The sequence below is a fragment of the Alexandromys fortis genome, unplaced genomic scaffold (assembly GCF_014885135.2).
Source record: "Alexandromys fortis isolate MF-2015 unplaced genomic scaffold, M_Fortis_MF-2015_v1.1 scaffold_40, whole genome shotgun sequence".
NCBI classification, from domain to species: domain Eukaryota; kingdom Metazoa; phylum Chordata; class Mammalia; order Rodentia; family Cricetidae; genus Alexandromys; species Alexandromys fortis.
In genome coordinates this window covers 1,931,953-1,953,427 of record NW_026067966.1, presented here as the reverse complement: position 1 = coordinate 1,953,427, position 21,475 = coordinate 1,931,953, and the positions used below count along the sequence as shown (strand labels likewise).

Sequence of the window (21,475 nt, the reverse complement as noted above, 5' to 3'; positions counted from 1 at the left end):
TCTGTAGTCCCCCACCCTCTCATTCCAGCAGAACCCTCTGTAGTCCCTTTACCTTCTTTTATCTGAGAGCCCCTCACTTGGAGGAAGGATGCCTTTGGGGACAATCTTTTCCAACATCCTCAAGGCCAGCTCCATCACATAGTCTTGTTATCTCTTTAGAATACTCTGGTGGTGCTAGAGTAAGCGCTCACTAGCTATTCTTCCCAGAGGGTCTTGGTTCAATTCCTAGCTCCCACAGCACGGTTTACAACTATCTATAAGTCCAGTCCCATGGCTCCAATGCACTCTTCTGGTTTCTGGGGTCACTGTACACACATGATGCACAGTCATACATACTAACAAAACCCACATGGAAAATAATAAAAATAAAACAATTTTTTTAAGAAAAGAATACTCTGGTTTCTTTCCTATAGCCATTTTCTCTCTATCAGCGTAAGTATATGTTATTGCTTGGCCACCAGGCAGGCATTCTCAACCATACCCTTTGACCTTCTCAGAGGAAAGAATTCTTCAAGTTTGTAAGTTTGGTTGAACTTCTGAAACTTCTAAATGGCCTAATTTATTCAATATTTTCTTATGATTAAAAAGTTTTAACTTTTTTATATTCTTGCTTTTAGAGATTTTCCAACTTTGGTCTAATGTTAGCCAGCGTGTGCTCCTAACTTAAACAAGGTCAGAAGTTTCCCATGCTGTAGTGACATGACTGCAGTTGGGGGAAATGAAGCATGAGACAAAGGTTTAAAATTTTAAGATAATTTATATTTCTTTCCTTAAGTGACTTAATTTCTTAGGGCTGTTTGCAAAGTCCATCTTCTCTGAAGATTTTTGCCCCAACTTCCTACCCTTTCTTGAGTCTTTAACATAATAGGGACGCGGGAGGGCATGTTTTAGAGAACTCCCATCTGATTGCAAGTGATTGTAACCACCACTTCCTTCCTTCTCTCTCCTTCTACATGTTACCCAAGTTTATATTTGGGTTGCAAGGGGTTTCACCCCTCTCTCTCTCTCTCTCTCTCTCTCTCTCTCTCTCTCTCTCTCTCTCTCTCTGAGATGAGGTTTCCCTGCATAGCCCTGGCTGCCTCAGAACTTGCTCTGCAGACCAGAGATGGCGTACCTCTGCCTCCTGAGTGTTGGGATTAAAGGTGTGTGCCAACTATGCCTGACTGGGAATTTTACATCCTAAATCGATCCTGGCTCTCATTGCAACCTGTCACTCATGACATAAGTTGCCATTATAATCACCAAGGTAAACATTTTTCTGATCCAAATTCATGTTATTAAGACTTAAATTATCTTACAAATGAGGCTGAACATGGTGGCACATACCTTTAATCTCAGCATTCACTAACTAAATACAGGTGGGTATCTGAACTCAAGGCCATCCTGATCTGCATAGGAAGTTCTGGGCCAGCCAAAGCGTCATTTGTCTCAAAAAGAAACAAAAACTAAAATAAAAATGTAATAGGAATAAAATTATCTTATGAATGAGAAATTACCAGTAGTTTTCTCTCTGTAGATCATCTCTTGAGGAAGCCACACACAAAAATCATAAGTTATTGGCTAAGAGAAGAGAATGAAGAACTAAGCAAATTCAGATGCCTTAGTTAGGGTTTCTATTGCTGCAACAAACACCGTGACCAAATATCAAGTTAGGGAGGAAAGGGTTTATTTGGCTTACACTTCCAGGTGATAGTCCACCACTGGAGGAAGTCAGAACAGGAACTTAAGCAGAGCTGGAACCTAGAGGCAGGAACTGATACAGAAACCATGGAGGGGAGCTGCTTACTGGCTTGCTTACAGTTCAGAGGTTTCGCTTATTATTATCATGGCGGGAAACACAGTAGCATAGAAGCAGACATGGTGCTAGAGAAGGAGCTTAGAGTTCTTACATCTTACCTCATGAGCAACAGGAAGTGGTCTGAGACATCGGGCATGGCTTGAGCACATATGAGACCTCAAAGCCCACCTCCATGGTGACATACTTCCTCCAACAAGTCCAGACCCCTAATAGTGTCACTCCCTTTGGGGGCCATTTTCTTTCAATCCACAACAGGGGAGGAGATGTTTTTTCCACCCATATCATTGCCAACCTTTTAAATTTTATACCATATATTCCCAATTTGAAAAACATTAAATTTGCATTTGAAGGTATAAAGCTACCCACTAATGTTAATAGCAAAAGTCATTAAATCTAGGAATTACAATTGAGTTAAGTGTGGTCAGCTTTTGTTCTTCTTTGACTTTCTGGGTTAAAAAAAGAGAGAGAGGCATCTTAAAATATTTGTTTTTATCATTTTTAATTATTTTTGAGATTATAATATGATTGCATCAGTTCCTATTCCCTTTCCTCCCTCTAACCTCCCCCATACACCCCTCTTTGCTCCTTTTCAAGTTTACATATAATGTTAATTATATATGTATGTTTTCAGGCTGACAACCATTTGGTGCACTCTTCCTGGGGAAGACTAGTTCTCCTCCTCTTAGCATTTCTTAGTTGCTTGTAGTTCTTTGTGTGGGGCTGAGGCCTCCTGGCTTTGCCTGTGAATGTTGGCACGCCAGATGTCCTTGTTCAGTTCATGTTTAGGCAGTCATGTCAGTGAGATGAGACTTCATGGACATAGTTTTGACATTCCTGGGAGACACAAGCTCATAGCAAACTCCCTGTTCCTCTGGCTCTTACAATCATTCTCCCTCCCCGCCCATATTATTATTTTTAATGTTTTTAATTTAAATAGAATCACTTCCCCCTGCCTTTCCTTCCTCCAGTCCCTCACAGATACCCTCCCTTAAGCCCCACTCATGTTTCCCCCATTTCAAGTTGATGGATGCCTTCTCTTTGATTATTGTTGTTGCATGCTATAGTTAGTGGTTTAGATAGGAATGGCCCCCATAGGCTCCTGTATTTGAATTCTTGGCTGTTAGGGAATGATATTACTTGACAGGGATCAGGATGTGTAGCCTTGTTAGAGGAAGCGTGTCACTGGGGTGGGCTTTGGGGTTTCAGAAGCTCAAGCTAGGCCCAGTATCTTTTTCTCTTCCTGCTGCCTGAAGATCCAGATGTAGAATTCTCAGCTTCTTCTCCAACACCTTGTCTTGCTGCCTGATGCCATGCTTTCTGCCGTGCTGATAATGGACTAAACCTCTAAAGTGTAAGCCTACCCCCAATTAAATGCTTTCCTTTAGAAGACTTGCCATGGTCATGGTGTCTCTTCACAGCAATAGAATACTGACTAATACACATGCATACAATATGTATATATGTATGCACAAATGTATGTCGATCCAGTCTTCTGGGTCTGTTTTTGTTGTTTGTGTGTATATGGTTTAAAGGCTAGCCTATTTTTATTATTTTTAATTATGTTTATATATGTGTGCCTATGAGAGTGAGTGATGTGCCCATGGAGTCTAGAAGAAAGTGTCAGGTCCTCAGGAGCTAGAGTTACAGGAGTTTATGGGTTGCTTAATGTGAGTGCTGGGAACTGAACCCGTAGTTCCTCTGCAAGAGCAATATGTACTCTTAACTGTTGAGCCATTTCTCTAGTCCTAAAAAATTCTTTATTCTCAGACTGTTTAATATGTCAGTGCAAAAAGACTGGCTTTTGTGATGTAAGAGTTTATAGAAAGGCATCAACTGGTTGCGGTATAAACTTTTAATCCCAAAACTTAGGAGGCAGATGCTGCAGGATAATGTTCTTGTATCTTGTAAAGATTTGTCATTTGTATAGGTTTAATAAAATGCTGATTGGCCAGTAGCCAGGCAGGAAGTATAGGTGGGATGACCAGACTAGGAGAATTCTGCAAAGAGGAAAGGTTTAGTCTGTAGTCACCAGCCAAATGCAGAGGAATCAAGATAAGAATGCCTCTTAAGTAAGGTACCAAGCCATGTGGCTAAACATAAATAAGAATTATGGGTTAATTTAAGTTGTAAGAGATAGTTAAAAATAAGCCTGAGCTAATAGGCCCAACCATTTATAATTAATATAAGCCTCTGTGTGTTTTGTTGGGACTGAATGGCTACAAGACCAGGCAAGACAGAAACTTCTGTCTACAGACTGAGGCAGGCAGATCTCTGAGTTTGAGACCAATCTAGTCTACAAAGTGAGTTCCAGGACAGCTGGGGCTACACAGAGAAATTCTGTCTCAAAAACCAAAAAGGAAAAAAGAAAAGGGTTTATAGAAAGGCATCTCTTCCTGGTTAGTGGTTCTATTTCAGCATCTGAGTGCCTGAAGTCTACCAGGCACTTTGCTAGGTACTGAGAGGCAAGGGAAATAAAATCCAGAGTCTCCTGAAAAAAACGGTGAAGCTTTGTTTCTTAGCATTTGAACTAGGAAAAGAGGAGACAAGCAACTGAGGACTGGAGTACTATAGGTCAGTGGAAGAGCATCTGCCTAGCATGTCCAAGTACTCTATCTCTCAAACTTGAGAGGAGCGGATGGAGGAGGCAAGAGGAGCACTTAAACCAAGGAAGAGGCTCTGGAGTATGGAATAAGGAAGAGTATAGACACGGCACAGAAGCTCTGGAGTATGAAAATAAGAATGGCCTCAAGACGGTAAAACATCGTAGGCGTGATGCATAAGAAGGAAATGTGCTGGATAAGTGACAGATAAGAAAGAGAATCTCCTCCGTAGCAGAACTCCAGACCCAAAGCAAAGTGGAGAGTCAAGGCCTGGCTTTCTCAAGCAATTGGTTTGGGCTCTCAAAAATGAAAAAGTTGGGTTGGCAAGGTAGCTCAGCAGGTAAAGTATTTGCCTCGAAAACCTGATGACCACATAAAGGAACCTATGTAAAAGCGGAAGAGAGAATCAAGCTCTAACAGTTGTCCTTGACCTCCTACCCCCCCCCCCGCCGACACACACACTAAATATTTTTAATTTTTTAAGAAAAATGATTACCCTGTACCAAACAAATGCAGAAAATGTTATGTAAATTGAAAGATTTAGAACCTCTGAGGCTTAGAAGTTCTTTCCTCAAACTCCATTGTTCTCATTTGTAAATCAAGAGTAATTATGTCTACGTTACATATTGTTGTGAGAATCTGACAGAGTATAAAATGGCTTGTAGAGTGGGAGAAACATAATGCCCAATAGTGTCTTTTGTTTGTTTCTGTTATCATTATAATATGTAAATAAAACTAAATGTAGTAAGAGAGGGGCCCATAAGTTGGCTCATTCAGTTCTCACTCCTTGGGAGGTAACTTCTCCTACTGCCAAATCAGTAAAACTAGAAACTACATTTCCCAGACTCCCTTGCTTTTAGGGTCTCTATAACCAATTAGGTACCACCATTTACAGGAGACTATGTGGGTAGAAGCCATCTTGTTGCTTTTTCTACTGACAGAACAAAGTTGTCAAGATGTGAGTGCCCAGAGCATACGGCTCTTGGGCTCTTCGCCTACCTTAACATGACACCAGTCTGCGGGACCCTGACTTCTGTTTACCCCAGCCTTTTCAGTGACTCCATTATCATGTGACTCCTAGATTCGGCTCTTTCAGCTGTCATACTCAGACTCATCAGAAAGTGCTCATCTGGGTTTAGCGTCAAAGGCACTAGCTGACCTCACCAAGGTGCAGTCGAGAAGTCTCACTGCTTTCAAAATCAAAGCACAGCCACAGTTTGGGGCTGAATGCAAGGCAAGTCCTCAGCCCTCACACCCATATTAAGTCTGGAGTTACTAGGAAGAGCTAAATCTTTGTTTAAGCCAGTCCCCTGCTGGTTCTTCTGACAGTGCAGCCAAGAGTACAGTTTTCTCTGCAGGTCTCTGCTGCATAGCCCATATACCAGAGGGTTGAAACACTGTGCAAATGCAAAGACACCAAAAAGCACCAGATTTAGAGTAAAGAAAAACACCCCACACCGCTTTCCCAAACCTATGACTATGAGCGTGGGGATGACATGTAAGCTTATCTGCAGTAGATGAACGAGGACAGTTCTCCTGGCCCTGATGTTTGATCTATTAAAATGGCCAGCCCGCTTCCCTTCTCGGTATATCAGACAGTAACACACAAGGATGACACATAAAGGAAGAGCAAGGAAAAGCATGCCGATGACTCTGGCAGGCGTACCGTTCAAGATGACAGGACAGAGCGGGGCAGACTGGAAAACAGAGGCTGGAGGAGGGCTAGTGGCCTCTAGGAGGAATAAGCCAACATTCTTGAGTAGAACAGCGGTCCAGGTCCCAGTCAGAATCCTGTACTTAGCAGACTCTACAAAGGATGGAGAGTTCAGGGGATAACAAATGGCCAGGTAAGTGTTGAGCGCCATCAAGGCCAGAGTAAGGAGGATCCCTTCTCCCACACATAGCTGTGCCCCAAATACCAGCCAGCACAGCAGCAGGGGGCTGTTGGCCAGCAAGGCCCGCATTCCTTGGAAGACAACCCCCAGGCCACAGTAGGAAGAGATGCACAGCAGGTGATGACAGAGGAGGACCAGTCGGACCTCTTTCCTCAGCTGCAGATCCTGGGACACTATTGCGATAATGACAACGGTAATGGATGTGGCAATGGAGAAAGCCACCACATACACAGAGGCCTTCACCGTGGCCTCCAGTCTCAACCAGTCAGATACGTTGCAGTGCTCAATGGATAAGTTCATGGTCTTCGGGGCTGACTTGGCTCCTGGAAGAGAGAAGACAGAAATGGGTGTCTCGGCCTGAAGCTCCTTGCGTGCTTTCCAGCTCCGGTTTGTGCAAGGACTACATGGTACTTTCTTCAAGGGGATGATGATTTTAGATAGTATTGATGGGGCTCGAGGAAGCTGGAGAAATCGTGCAGGGCTTCCTTTACTTAGGGAAGAGGCATCTGGGTAAGTCATAGGAAAGAAGGCTGGACGGTATATCCTGAGTATTCAATGGCTCAAGTTTGGGGCAAGAGCCAAGCTGATGCCTGTGTGTCCTTTTCCATCAGGACCATAAAGCCAAATGACTTTTTGCTAAGCATGTGTTGAGATAATACATGCAAAGATCTAAGGAGGAGGGTGGGCAAGTCATTAGCCCAGGGCCTTTGCTCCTTTAGGTCCCTAAGACAAGAGGAGGAGACTAACAGAAGTGGACTACAGTCGCAGGTGGTCATGGGTACTTTTTAGAAAACCAACTATTTTCATAGTATTATCTCTCCTCAGTTCCCCTGTGTGTGTCTCATGCCTCACATGGTGGTTTTATTGTGCACTTTTTACTAACGAGAAAATGAAGCTTAGGAAAGCTATAGGCTTGAGAGTCCCCCAGAGGCCCGTGTGCTAAAACGTTAGACCCCGAGATGGCCCTATTGGGAGATGGCAGAACCTGTGAGACAGAGGCCTGGCGCTGGGGAATCATCATGGCTAATAGAGGGCTTACCTTCCATGCCCAAAGTCCTGGGCTTGATCCCAGCACCAACTAAAGCAGATATGGTAACACATGCCTGTAATCACACCCTGGACACAGCAATCCAAAGTCTAAGGTCATCCTTGGCTTGGCTACACAGTAAGTCTGAGGCAAAACTGGAATATATGAGACTCTGGAAGGAAGAACGAAGGGAGAGACAAAGCAGAGAGAGGGGGTGTGAGAAGAAAGGTGTGGAGCAATGGTTCTCAATATGTGGGTCATACTTAGCCCCTTAAAAGGTCACCCAAGACCACCAGAAAACACATATATTTACATTATGATTCATAACAGTAGCAAAATTGTAGTTATAAAGCAGCAAAAAAATATTATGGTTGGAGGTCACCATAATATGAAGAACTGTATTAAAGGGTCAAAATGTAAGGAAGGTTGAAAGCCACTGTCCTACACAAAAACTGGGTATTGTGGCACATGCCTTTAATGCCCACACTTGGGAGGCAGAGGCAGACCTATGTGAGTTCGGGTCAGCCAGGTCTACACAGTAAGTTCCAGGCCAGCCAGGATACATAGTAAGACCATGTCTCAAGAAAAAAGAAAAAAAAGAAAAAGAAAAAGAAAAAAAGAAAGGAAGGAAGGAAGGAAAAGAAAAAGAAAAGAAAATCCTAATCCAGAGTCCCTCAGTATTAGGTTGGGTGTAGTGATTCAAAGGCCTGCCTGAGCTACACAGTAAGATTTTGTCTTAAGTAAATAAATAAACATAGGACTTCCTTCTTAATTCTCTATTCCCAAAGATCGATATCGCTCTCTCTGTGTCTCTGTCTCTGTTTCTCTCTCTCTCTCTCTCTCTCTCTCTCTCTCTCTCTCTCTCTCTCTCTCTCTCACACACACACACACACACACACACACACACACACACTAATTGTTCTTTGGAAACCACTGCACCCATGACTGGAAGAATCACATGAACAAAACCCATAACCTTTATGCCGCTAACAGAATCATGACAGTGGTTCTCAACTTGTGGGTTGTGACCCCTTTGGGGGAGGTCACATATCAGATAATATCTCTATTATGATTCATAACAGTAGCAAAACTACAGTTTTATGAAATAGGAACACATGGCTGGAGGGATGACTCAGAGGTTAAGAGCACTGAGTGCTCTTCCAGAGGTCCTGAGTTCAATTCCCAGCAACCATGTGGTGGCTCACAATCATCTGTCTGGTGCCATCTTCTGGCCTGCAGGGACACATGCAGGCAGAATACTGTATAAAAAAGAGAAAGAAAGAAAGAAAGAAAGAAAGAAAGAAAGAAAGAAAGAAAGAAAGAAAGAAAGAAAGAAAAAAAGAGAAAGAGAAAGAGAAAGAGCAATGAAATAATTTTATGGTTGGGGGTCACTACAACATGAGGAGCTGTGTTAAAGAGCCACAGCATTGGGAAGGCTGAGAACCACTGCTCTATGGAGTGAACCTCACTCACATCTTTAAGGAGCAACTCTGAGCCTGGGCCCACAGCATCAATCCCACCTCTACCCCAGAACCTGTTGTATGATTTCACTCTCCCTTGCTGACCTGAACAGAACCTCATGTGATGATTCTGCCCACAAGGGACCTTGCCAGGTGAGAGACAGACACACCATGCATTCAGGAGTTAAGTGGGCAGTTTATTGAGAGAAGGGGAAATGGGAGGGAAGAGACCAGCCTCTGGGACCAGGAGCAGCAGAAGAGAGAAGAGAGAGAGGGAGGGCTGGAGGGAAAGCAAGAGAAAGAGGAAGAGGAAGAATAGAGATAGGCAAAATTTTGCCTTTTAAAGGGACAGGGTACTTACTATCTGCTGTGCACACAGGCATGATGCAGGAGTGACCATTCTGTCAGGGCCTCAAGGGGCGGAGCCAGGCTTGCCTCACTGCTAACACCCCATCTGTCTAGTATAGAACCAGCTCTCTTCTACCAAGTTCTCTCTCTCTTATATCCTGCAACTAGACTCTGAGTCCCAGATAGGCTACTGTTGGCCGAATAGACAGTAGTCAAGAACTTCTTGTTAATTAGAACCTCCCAACAATACATGTGTACACACACACACACACACACACACACACACACACACACACACACACACGTAGGAGCCAGTCATGATAAGCTAAATATGAACAGAGCACCCAAAGAAAGTTCTTTACTTCCAACCATTATCACCTGCCAGAGTAGAACTCAGCCATCAATAAGTTTAAATGGAGGTCTGAGTCTCAGTAGTTTACCCTAAAGTTTACCTGGTTACAGGAAGAACCACAAATTGAGATTACCTGAGCACCACCCAAGAACAGACCATCCAAAGAAAATGCCTAATCTAATGCTGTAGATAGGATCACCTGCCAGCACACACTCACCAGGATGTCCCTAGACAAATGTCAGCCAATCAGGGGTCCTGAACCTCAGAAACTCCTCACCTCCACCTTTACTACTATAAACACTCAACTCTGACTGAGCTTGAGGCTCTCCGTTTATTCCAACACATTGGACATGCGGAGAGACCAACTTTGCAAACTTGCATAAAATAAAGGCTCTTTGCTTTTACATACAGAACTCAAGTCTCCTTGTTGGCTTTTGGGAGACTTTACCAATTTGGGTATAACATTTGGGGGCTCATACCAGATCCCCCAAGCCCACTAGGACTACCACCCATAAAGCCTTCAACAGGCTGGTAAGTTTTCTGTGTTTTGTTTCATGTCTCATGTCTGTGTCTCATGTCTTTCTGTGAGCTGGCCCAGGAACCGTAAGAGCCTGTAGCGATCTAAGATCACAGGCAGGGTGCCTGGAGGAGACATTCCCCAGGGCCCTTCTGCAAAGGGTGGTTCCCTCTGGTGAGACACGCCAGTAGCAGTCTCAATTCTGTAGAGAGACACCTGGGTAGCGGTCTCCGTTTGTTGAGAGACACACATGTTGTAATAGGAGCGGCGGGGCTGCATCCCCAGCACCCCGGCTCCTGGCTGCTTGGCTAGCTTATGCCCCGAAATAACAACACACAAACTGTATTCTTTTAAACACTGCTTGGCCCGTTATATTTAGCCTCTTCGAGGCTAACTCTCTCACCTGGACTAGCCCATTTCTAATAATGTGTGTAGCACCCCAAGGTGCGCTTACCGGGAAGATTCTGGCCTATGTCCATCCTGGGTCGGAGTTCATTGCATCTGCCCCAGAGAGCAGAGCTATCGCGTCTGCCCTGGAGAGGGGAGCATAGCGTCTGTCTGAGGCGTCTTCCCCAGAGCAGAGAGCTATCGAGTCTGAGCTCACTTCCTCTTCCTCCCAGCATTCTGTTCTGCCTACTCCACCCACCTAAGGGATGACCTATCAAAATGGGCCAAGGCAGTTTGTTTATTACCAATGACCTTCCTCCATCACAAACAGATAGCAGTCTCAGTTCTGTTGAGAGACAGGCAGATAGTGGTCTCAGTTCGATAGAGGGGCGGGTCATACCCTCAAAACACTTTGAGGCTGTCATCTTTAGTTTGGTTTGGTGCCATAGTCCTGTGTGTTGTTGTGTTTTTGTCCTGACTTAGACTGACACTGACGATATGGGAGACTCAAATCATGACTTTTTTGATTTTGATATTGTGATCACTTACAGGACTTTAGAGACAGGGCCATAAGCATAGGGGTATATTTTCCTTGCTGCCTTCAACATTTCATTAAAAGGAGCCAGCCTTGGCCCCAAGCACAAGGCTGCGGGGCAGTGTGCTTGTGTGGATGGGTGGCTGGGCTATGCAGCTTTGTTATTGCAATGTAGCAAGGCTGCCAGCCACAGATGTAGGGGGCAGATGTACCCCAATAGCATTTCAAACACTAAACAGAGAGAATCTGGGATTAATTGCTATGGCTTAGAGAGGTTAACGGTCTTCCCCCCCCCCATGTTGAATATCACCTTGCCTCCTCCCATGCTGGTGGATGAGTTCCCTCCACCTGCCCTGGGGGCTGCATGCCTCAACTTCTGGTCAAACCTGACTAAGGTTTGGCTCCGTAGGCCAAGGACTCTGGCCATGCTGTGACACTGTAGCCAGACTTCCCTCCACCAGAGCTGTCTTGATCATTCAGATCCAATGTGTTATAAATATCTGTCATCATTTAGAGGGGTTGGTTACAACTTATTACTGCTTAATGTATAGAAAAAAAAACTACTGTTGGTCTCAAATGTTTCACGCTGGTACAGGATTTTATGTGATGTAAATTTAAAGGTTTTTTGTTATAGAATATGCATGTTTCTGTTCTTGTTTAAAATATTGTAGCCATACAATATATCATACACCACTGAGGGAAACCACAAGAAAAACTTTGGTAAGAGTTTTTATGTTGTTTGAAAAATGAGAAAATTTTGGTATGTTGTCTGGAAAATGAGAAAAAAAGCAGGAGACTAAAAAAATAAAGAGAGAAAAAATAAATTAAAGAAATATAGAAAACTATAAAAGGTCAAAAGGGGATATAAACTATGTTTGCTGTGGCTTCTCATACATGCAAATACTGAATATGCTTATTTTGGTGAGAAGTTTGTCTATGTAAGTTTTCTTGCAAGCATGGAGCTGAGACAGAAATGGTCTGGCTATTTTTGCTGTCTCTGCCACCCATCATTGCTGTGGCCACATTTACAGGCCTGACTTCAAAAAATTTATCATTGAGATCTTATTACTAAATTTGGGTTAGCAGAAATTCAGATGACTTTTTGGTATAGATAATGTTAAGACTGCTATATGCTGTTTTTTAATTGAAAAGCTGGCTCTAGAATTGAATTATGGCTCTTCCTTTGTTAGACCCATGTTTTATTTACTTAAAATCTATGCATGGGTAATTTTAGAGAAACCATAAGACATAATTCCATTTTAAATTTTGGATTGTCATTTTGCTACAGTTAAAGAAAATGGATGCCACATGATTTCACCGTCTTGATTAAAGATGACCACGTGGAGTGGGCCTAACCAATCTCCAAGATAGTTTGCATTGTGATAGATTTTTACATAATGACTCATGTCCCGTTCTAAAAAGGTTTTACATATATATAATTTAAAGTATTAAAGCTGCACCTCAATGTTTTTATACTCAAATGTACGTTGCTTTGCCAGCTAGACTTTGTTAATTTAAGAGTCACCCAGGTGAAAAAACAGCTAAGGTTTACAAATGTATGGCAGGACTAGAGTCCCAAAAATTGTGCAGTTGCAACAATGGACCTTAGTATTTTAGAAATGCCAGTGCCAGGTGGTAGTCACCAGAAGTACCAGCTACAGTGAAATGGAGCAGGCTGAGATCTAAAAGACAGGCTGTGGATATGCTGTCAAGGGTGGGACCAAAGAAGTACTTTATTTTTGATATTCTTAATACTGCAGAAATACATTTAAGAGATTTTAATTTTTTAGGGAAAAAAATAAATAAATTTATAAAGCTGTGAGGTATCGGTACTATAAAAATGTTTTATATTATGTTTTATATTGTTAATATTTGAACTTAAAACAAAAGGCTAAAAATTATGGTCAGAGCCATAAGCACCAAAATCTAACCAGAAATGGAAATGTTCATTTCTTGTGATGCAGAAGACAATGACCTAAGCAGTTTGATAAAGGGCTTGGAACAGCATCCAAGCCTGAATCTCAATCTTTTGGAGGTTGTTTTATAAGGGTAGTCTAGGACCACCTGCATGTCAGATATTTGAATTGAGATTCACAACATAGGCAAAACTGCAGTTGTAAAATAACAACAGGAGAATATCTGTAATGGGAGGGTCACTGTAACATGGAAAACTATATTAAAAGGTAAAAGCATTAAAAATATTAACTAATGGTTTAAAAATATTTTTTCTTGTTCATGGTCTACTCAGACTTAAAAATGTATGTTTAGTCTCCTTATCTTTGCTAACTTTGTTGGGTTTAAGCTATTTGGATAAACTGAGTCATAAATTTTTGTATCGATACTAAGAGATTTGGACCTCCTCTTCTGGGGAAAGAATGTTGTTTCTATGTCAATCACTCTGGGGTAATTAGAGATTCAATGGCCTTGTTAATGATAGAGAACAGAATGCTCACACAAAAGCTGGATGAAAATTTATTCAGCTGGTCTCTTTGGTTAACGACCTTGCTTCCAGCTCTAACAGGCCCAAATGATCTTGCTTCTTATCAACAGAGTGATGGCTTTTGTTCGAGAACAGATTAATACTGTTCGACTGATGGTATTGAGGTTCTAGTATCACTCCCTTGAGCCCCTGGACAGATAGGACCCATGACTGAGTTCTGTCATCGGTACCTGTGAAGGGGGAAAAATGTAGGACTCAGGGCAGCTTTCCCAGGGCAACTTGGCACACACCTGCCAAGATGGGCTCTATAGATCAGCTGGAAGGTAGGCCTGAGTCTCAGTTTGCCCTAGGGCAATGCTAGCTCTTAGTCTCCCTCCTGTTCCCATTTCACTCTGGGACCCCTTCCTTGCCTTTGCAGGAGACAGCATTAACAGCTAGATACAAACTTGTTCTGTGTTTACCCTCGGAATGACTAATTCAGTTTCTTTATTAGTTTTAATTCAAAATCATTACAGAGTGTGGAGTTCTAGTCTTGTAAAAGCTGCTAACTTATTATAGACTGTTAGGAAATGCAAGTTAGTCAGTCATCTTTAAAGTACTGATATGATTTGTTACAGGAATAAGCCTTATTTAGTTCCTGTATATGTTTTCAAAGTCAAACTTAAAACAAAGAATGAGGAAACAAAATTTGTCTCATCAGACATACCTAGGCAGCCCCTCATACTTCAGAGACCTGCCGAATATGTCATTTAAAATAATGATTTAAAAACGTATTATATTAGACAGAGAGTCTGAGATCCTAGCAGTAACCCAAGGTCTCCAGAGAATATTATGAGACACCATGATGTCTCCACCTGGATTATGACAACGCTGACCACTGTGCGAGCGAGATGTCCCAGTGCAACACCTTTGCTGCCAGGACCCAGTCCAGACTGTGGACAAACAGCACCACCTTTGCCTAGACAAAATAAGGTCAGTCTTTTCCATGTCCCTCTTCCACAGGAAAAAAAAAAAATCACCTTATGGGTCTGGCTCAGACAGTAAGACTGCTGTTCTGGATATTTCTGCCTCCAATGCAATGGAGACCTGGATATGACTAACTGTATATGGACTCTGGTCTATGTCATTTTTAATAGATTTGGAAACTATTTGGTCTGTACTCAGATATACTTTATTTATCCTTCTGAGATCTCTGATAGTATTAATGGCTAGGGCAGTTATAGTATCAGCTTAACAACAAAAAGTATCCAGATTCTTCCACAAAACTATAGCCAACTTGTTAGCCCATTCTAAAGCTACCATACATTTCTCTGGACAGCAGAAAAATATACATGCTTCTAACCAAAATCTGTAGTTTTTGCTAGGACTCAAAGGTATGAGTCTATTCCTTCTGTTTACAGACACCTGATATCTGCTCTTTTTCTAAATTTTAACTTCTGTTCCTAGTTTAAACTTATCTCAATAGGCTTCCACTTGACTGGCAGATGCATCTAAGCATCAGTTGTTGACTACAACCTGCTCTGAATGGTGGCAAGCCCTGAACTTCCTGAAAGCTAATGTAGACCAATCCAGCTGATATGAACGCTCCCTGTTCCTTCAACGAAGTCTGATGAGTGCCCCACTGCCTAAATTTCCTCCTTACCTTTGGCTGGCCTTTCAACCTAATTGGACCTGGATAACAACACCCCAATGTCAACTTGAAGTAGCTGCAGAAAGAAACACACCGTCTTCTGCTCCCTGCCCAAAATAGGTTGAAAGGCTGAGACAAGGGGGAACTCCCTGACATGGGGGACAAGATACTAACTACCTATAGTGCTTGTTGATATACTAAAACTAGGTCCAGAGTTGTCAATTAATGGATTTGTTAATTTAAGTAATTCCATACCTCCTTAAAACCAGGGGCAAGCAGGACCCAAGATTGGGTCCTGTTATTGGTGCTTGTGAAGGGGGAACTGTAAGAGCCAGTCATGATAAGCTAAATATAAACAGAGCACCCAAAGGAAGTTGTTTACTTCCAGCCATTATCACCTGTCAAAGTAGGACTCATCAGTAAGTTTAAATGGAGGTCTGAGTCTCAGTAGTTTACCCTGAAGCAATACCTGGTTGCGGGAAGAACCACAAACTGAGATTACCTGAGCACCACCCAAGAACAGACCATCCAAAGGAACTGCCTAACATTCCAACTGCTATAGATACACAATCACCACTGCCAGCACACACTCACCAGGATGCCCCTAGACAAATATCAGACAATCAGGGGTCCTGAACCTCAGAAACTCCTCACCTCCACCTTTACTACTATAAACACTCAACTCTGACTGAGCTTGAGGCTCTCCGTTTATTCCAATACATTGGACACGCGGAGAGACTGAGTTTGCAAACTTGCTTAAAATAAAGGCTCTTTGCTTTTACTCGGTCACCTTGTTGGCTTTTGGGGAACTTCTCGGATTTGGGCAAAAACGCATGCATGCACACAGGCACACACGCATGTGCACACATACATACCTGGGCTCACCATGGCCAGGGTTACCCCATTGATGAGCTACTTACCTCTGGTATTTGATCCTGCTTGCTACCCTTCATTTTGCCCAGAATCCCAGTCACCCCTGCTGGTTTCCTCTGTCCTATTCAGCAGGCCTCCCTGTACCTGCCTGAGGTATCCCATGTCAGGCACAAACCTGCCCCATTACACATGCAGTCAGCCATGATGGGGCTTTAGCCAACAGTGTTGCAGGACTCCAAGCCCTGTCACTGCGCAATCTGTAGAATGAAATTCTAAAATCTGTTCTTGACCCGCCCCCTCCCAAATCAAAGCAGTTGCAGCTGCCATCAAGGCTGAGCTGCCCCTCCCCTTCCACCCCTAATCCAAAATAGCTTCTGGGAACTGCGGTTTCTCCACTAGTCTGATACGTTTAGCACATGAATCAGCGTGACACACTGTTTTATCATTGTTCTCAACTGGCCTTTACTGGGCACTGGCACAGACAATACCTAATCCTAAACAGTGTGGGGACAGATGGTAAAACAGTCGCTAGCTAACAAAGACTTATTGTTCAGTGAATGATGTGAATTCCAGTTTAATCAAATAATGAGGCACCAACAACATCACGTTTAGCTTTACTCCTTTACTAAGCCAGTAAGAAAACCAGCGACAGGTTGTACAGAAATCAAAGCCACTGCCCTGGTTGGCTGTAGTGAGAGAAGTCTTCCTGGGGAAGGGAGACTTGAATCAAGCCTTTCAAGGATTGTATCCAGAGTGAAGCAGGGCTGGGATGCAGGCAGGACTAGAAGAGCAAGGCAGATCCCGAGCAAATTAACAGCCCGTGCCGAGGGAGAGCCACGCCTCAAATTCAGAAGATAAGGAGCCAGCATCCCAGGGTGAAAGCCATTTTGTAAGCAAGAAGGAAACGGTTAGGAGTAAAATTAAGAAGAGTGCCTGTGTGAGGTGGAGCCCAGATGAGATGCCTCCACCCTCCTGCAGTGAGCCAGTGAGCGGTTTGATGAGAGTCGGCCTGCCAGGCGGCAACCCGCCCAAGTGCAGGCTAGCTGCGTGGACACCGCCACCAGAGCAAGTGGCTTAGTCACTTTGTGTGACTGGAGCTGGAAATATGCAGAATAAAGGAAGGAAAGTTTTATCGCCCTTATTACAAGACCCCAGGAAGATCAACAATTTCTTTAGAACTAGTATCCAGAGACTCCCTCCGACTCCCCCCCCCCATCCCATTTGCATTCCTTCTCAGAGGTACATTTGCATATCAAGAGCTCTGGCGGTTGGGCCCAAATAATCTGCTTCATCTACTAACCTATTCAGTGGCAGTTCTTAGGGCCTTGTCCTTTTATGAAAATTTAAAATAAGGAACACCTGCTTCCTTCCAGCCTAAAGGGTCAATTTTGAAATAAGACTTTGGGGCCCAAAGACTTCAGTGAATTCTGAGTTCTGTCTACAAATTCCCTGACAAAATCAGGACCGGCCACTCTTTTGTAAATCTCCCGTCAGACATCTGGACAGAGATGTCTGTCCAGACTGTACAAAGAACTGAAAGACCGAGTGTGTAGCTCAGTCGGTAGAGCACTTGCGCAGTAGGCACAAAGTCCCGGGCTCCATCCTCTGTGCTATAGAAAACCAAGTGTGGCAACACATGCTTCTAACCCCAGCTCCTGGAAGATGGAGGCAGGAAGATCTTATGTTCAAGATTGTCCTCAGCTGTACAGCAAGTTGGAAGTCAACCTAGGTTACATGAAATTCTGTCTCAAAAAAAATGTATTTAACTAAGTAAATGCATCTCCAAATAATGGCCCCTAATCTCAGCATACTGCAGAAATGTCTGCACCCGAGTTTATTGCCGCATGATTCAAAACAACCAAGTTAAGACACTGGATGAAAAAGGAGCATGAACCCCTATAACCAGCATCCTAGAGAAATGACTCCGAGCACCTGTCCTGGTACAGAGCCACCAGCACCCTCAACCTCCTTGTCCATCACCTAAGAGATGGATAAAGAAATCCATGCCACAGGCAGGATGCAGGAGCAGGGGCGTATACCAGGGAAACCGGAGCAGATGACACAGGCCCTTTTACAGAGGGCAACCGCTGTCTTGGTGTCCACATGGGACTCTGAGCATGGGCTGAGAGCATTTCCCACTCCTCTGACCTCTGAGCAGACAGCTAGGCCCCAGCAGACACCCGACTTCAGACAAAACTCAGGGCAAAGACTAGTCTGGAAGGAAGCAAAAGAAGGGCGGTGACCTGTACAAAACACTGTAGCGTACGCCAGCCCAGCCACGGCTTCCTGTAAGGCAGCTTCAGGAAGTGCTGAGATCCCCAACGCATGCGCAACAACCTATGAAGTCGGTTCTGTCCTGTCTCACTTTTTATTTTCTCCAGAAAAGAAAAGGAAGGGAGAGAAGGAGGGAGGAAGGAATGCAGGCTGGGGATAATCAGGTCCTGATCGTGATTCTCGAGTTTGCAGGTGGCTGTCCAACTCCAGGGCCCACACTCTAGAACCTGGTGCCCCAAGTCACTGGTGACTGCCGTTGAACAGATACCAAGGGCTCTCCGCACACCCTATCATCTGTTCTTCCCAAGTGACTGCAGAGACTGACCCTAGTGGAATTCCCATCCCTCTGTCAGGAGAGAGGGGTGACATAGATGGAAAGAGATTTGTCGTCTAGTGAGCACCTCCAGTACCTGGTTCAATCTTGCTGGAGTCTTTGATTCTTTCTAGAACAAGTAACTAGAGAGACTCCTGAAGTACCCACATTGAGAGTAATAACCATAGGAAGGGGTGGGAAGAAGGTAGCCATCTGCAAGCCAAGGACAGCAGCCTCAAAGGACCATGCCTACAATCCCAGTACCCTGGAGGTGGAGGCAGGAGGATTAGGAGTTCAAAGTCATCCTTAGCTACACAGTAAACTCAAGGCCAACCTGGGCTTCATGAGACTTTGTCTCAGATAAATAAAACAACAAAAAAGGATGGTAAGATGGCTCAGTAGGTAAAGGTGTTTGCTGCCAAACCTGACATCCAGATCCACATGCTAGAAAGAGGGAACTGACTCACAAACACCATGGCACGCATGCACACACACACACACACACACACACACACACACACACAATCAATAGATAAGTAAATATAAGAATTAGTTTTTAAAGATTTTTAAAGAATTCCCACAGGACAGGACCCTTGAAAAATTACAAATTTGTCTTACTCAGCCAGCTGGCCTGCTTATCATGTATATGAATACTTTTGGCTGTTTGGTTTGGTTTGATTTCAAGACAGAGTTTCTCTCTGTAGCTCTGGCTGCCCTGAAACTCATTCTGTAGACCAGACTGACTTTGAACTCAAACTCAGAGATCTGCCTGCTTTTGCCTCCTGAGTGTTGGTATTAGAGGCCTGCGCTACCACCACCGGACGTTTTGGCTATTTTAGATGCTGTGAATACAACATCCAACAAGGCAGACCAGGCCTTCACTCCGGTGGCATTTCTGGTGTGGTGGATACATTAACAGGAAACATGAACATGGTCCTTCTCTGCATGGATTCTCCTACTGACATCAGAGTGCCTTAACTGCTTTACTCCCTGAGGAACTATAGCTCTCAAAATGACACTAAAAAAAAAAAAAAAAAAAAAAAAAAAAAAAAAAAAAAAAAAAAAAAAAAAAAAAAAAAAAAAAAAAAAAGACACTAAAATGCAAGTCCTTTTTAGTGAGTGTCTCCAGAAGGTCTGGTCAGCTCTGCAGAGCTGAGACTCCACTTCAAGTAGAAATCAGAACGAGACTTCCAGTGCCTGGCCAGCCATGAGACCCCTGCACCTTACCTCACCACCAGAGAGCCTTTCTGTGCATCCAACCAGCAGTGAGTTGTGCTTTCCAGGAAGAGACGTTAGAAACAGCAGCGAGTCCTAGGAAGAATCTCCAATGGCCGGCGCCTAGCCGTTGGAACCAAGTTCCCTGAGCCATCAGATTTGAGGGCCACTTCCCCAGTGTCTTCAGTCGGTGTCACACTCTATGAGTCAAGGCTTCTGAGAAAGCCAGGGACAACTCTGCTGTGGCCACTTCCTCAAAGAAAGTTCAGCACCTTCTGTCTAAGGAAGGGGAGGAACATGAACTGCTCCTCCATCTCTGGCAAGGCACATGGCCTCTGTGCCCTTTCCAGCACCAGACCAGCTCCATGGTACATAGAGATGAGTAAGAAATGTGTCTCCAAGGGAAGCGGAAATGACTTCCCCACACTATTGCAGGGGACGTTCAAGCCACTGGACCTGGTGATTTTAAGGCTCAGTTGTTACAACAGCTGCAGTGTTGTAACGGAGGCAAGAGAAAGGGGGTTTGAGCTTTCTGCAAGGCTCTGCCAGTACTTCCTGATTGCCGACACCTCTGCTTTAAACCCACAAGCATTACTTACCGGCTCTCCCTCATAGGTGCTGGGTCCAGGGGGATCATGCAAAAATGGGGACAGACCACCAAAGTCTAATAAACCAGAAGCAAACTTTATTCCAGAAACCAGAATCCAGGAAAAAAAATAAAACAAAATAAAAAATCTTCATGAGGCACAAGATTTTGTATGGCTGTGGCGAAGGCCGGTTTCTGAATCCACCTTTTTATAGTAAAGGCAAAGGAATTTTTACAATCTCAAGGTAAAACTCAGATACAGATTGCCGTACTTTACAATTGCCATTAGCAGAGTTTTTCAGTTAAACTAGTGTTTGTGCTTAACTATTGCCTTTCTTGGTACTTCCAAGTGGTGTTTGCTGAAGCCCTGTGCTGTCCCCTTTGATGCTGCTAGTTTCACATAGCAGGGATAACGCATAACCCAGAGGTCATATATCTGTTTCCATAAAGTTGACTCAGTTCATACCTGTAGGCTAGCTCTCAGTTTGCAGAGAGATGCTTCGGCCTTGTGAATAGAGCTATGGGTTGTAAAGCAGAGTAACCCACTGTTAATAGTTAATCCTCAAGCTGCTGACAGCCTGCTCTTGTTCTCCTAGGCTTTATATTTCTCTATTTCTCACATTCCTATTTTTTGGAATCTACATTTTTATTTTCTTATTCTCGGACCCTTGAATAGGTGTAGGCTTTCTCTTTGCAGTTGTTCAAGTAATATGCTTGTTCTCCAAAAGTGGAAGATACAGATGACAGGATGGGCATTGTTTAAAGGTAAGAATTTCCCCTTAGTGTCCCCCTTTGGAAGATGAGCACTGAGGACATGTGACATATATCTTGTCTGTGGTCTCTCTCTCTCTCTCTCTCTCTCTCTCTCTCTCTCTCTCCTCTGATAAGGGAGTTAGAGTCTCAGCATCCTTTGTATCCTACTCCATCCATGAACACCCAGGGGATCTGACTGTAATTTTCCTGTCCCCATCTCCAGCAAAAGATATGGTATGGAAACATTATTTGTTTGGGGGACAAGCATGCACTAGACCTAATCTATGCATTATGTTAAAATACACATGACTAGCCAGATACAGTCATGTATGCCTGTACATGACTGAGCAAGAGTACAAGAAATCATGAAGTTGGTTGGGTCAAGCTGTCTTGAGAGGCATGTGTCATAGGTTTTTCAGGTTAGAGACTGCGGCTCCTGGGGCACTATATGCCTTTCAGTTCCTCAGAAACT

The 21,475-nt window shown here is 43.7% G+C and overlaps 1 protein-coding gene across 3 annotated transcripts; it reads right to left on the bottom strand.

The window, feature by feature from the left end:
- Positions 1-2,346: 2,346 nt before the first annotated feature.
- LOC126508856 (proteinase-activated receptor 1-like) lies at positions 2,347-19,977 on the bottom strand. 3 transcript variants are annotated; one of them, XM_050154318.1, is made up of 3 exons: positions 7,333-7,797; positions 6,065-6,616; positions 2,347-2,632 (listed from the first exon to the last, which is right to left on the bottom strand). In XM_050154318.1, the coding sequence occupies exons 1-3, from the start codon at positions 7,337-7,339 to the stop codon at positions 2,610-2,612; spliced, it is 582 nt and encodes a 193-aa protein (XP_050010275.1). In that variant the 5' UTR covers positions 7,340-7,797; the 3' UTR covers positions 2,347-2,609. The 3 variants fall into 3 exon arrangements, with proteins under 3 accessions (XP_050010275.1, XP_050010274.1, XP_050010273.1); XM_050154317.1 differs by lacking the exon at positions 7,333-7,797 and adding an exon at positions 19,677-19,977 and having other exon boundaries at positions 2,347-6,616; XM_050154316.1 differs by having other exon boundaries at positions 2,347-6,616.
- Positions 19,978-21,475: the final 1,498 nt, after the last annotated feature.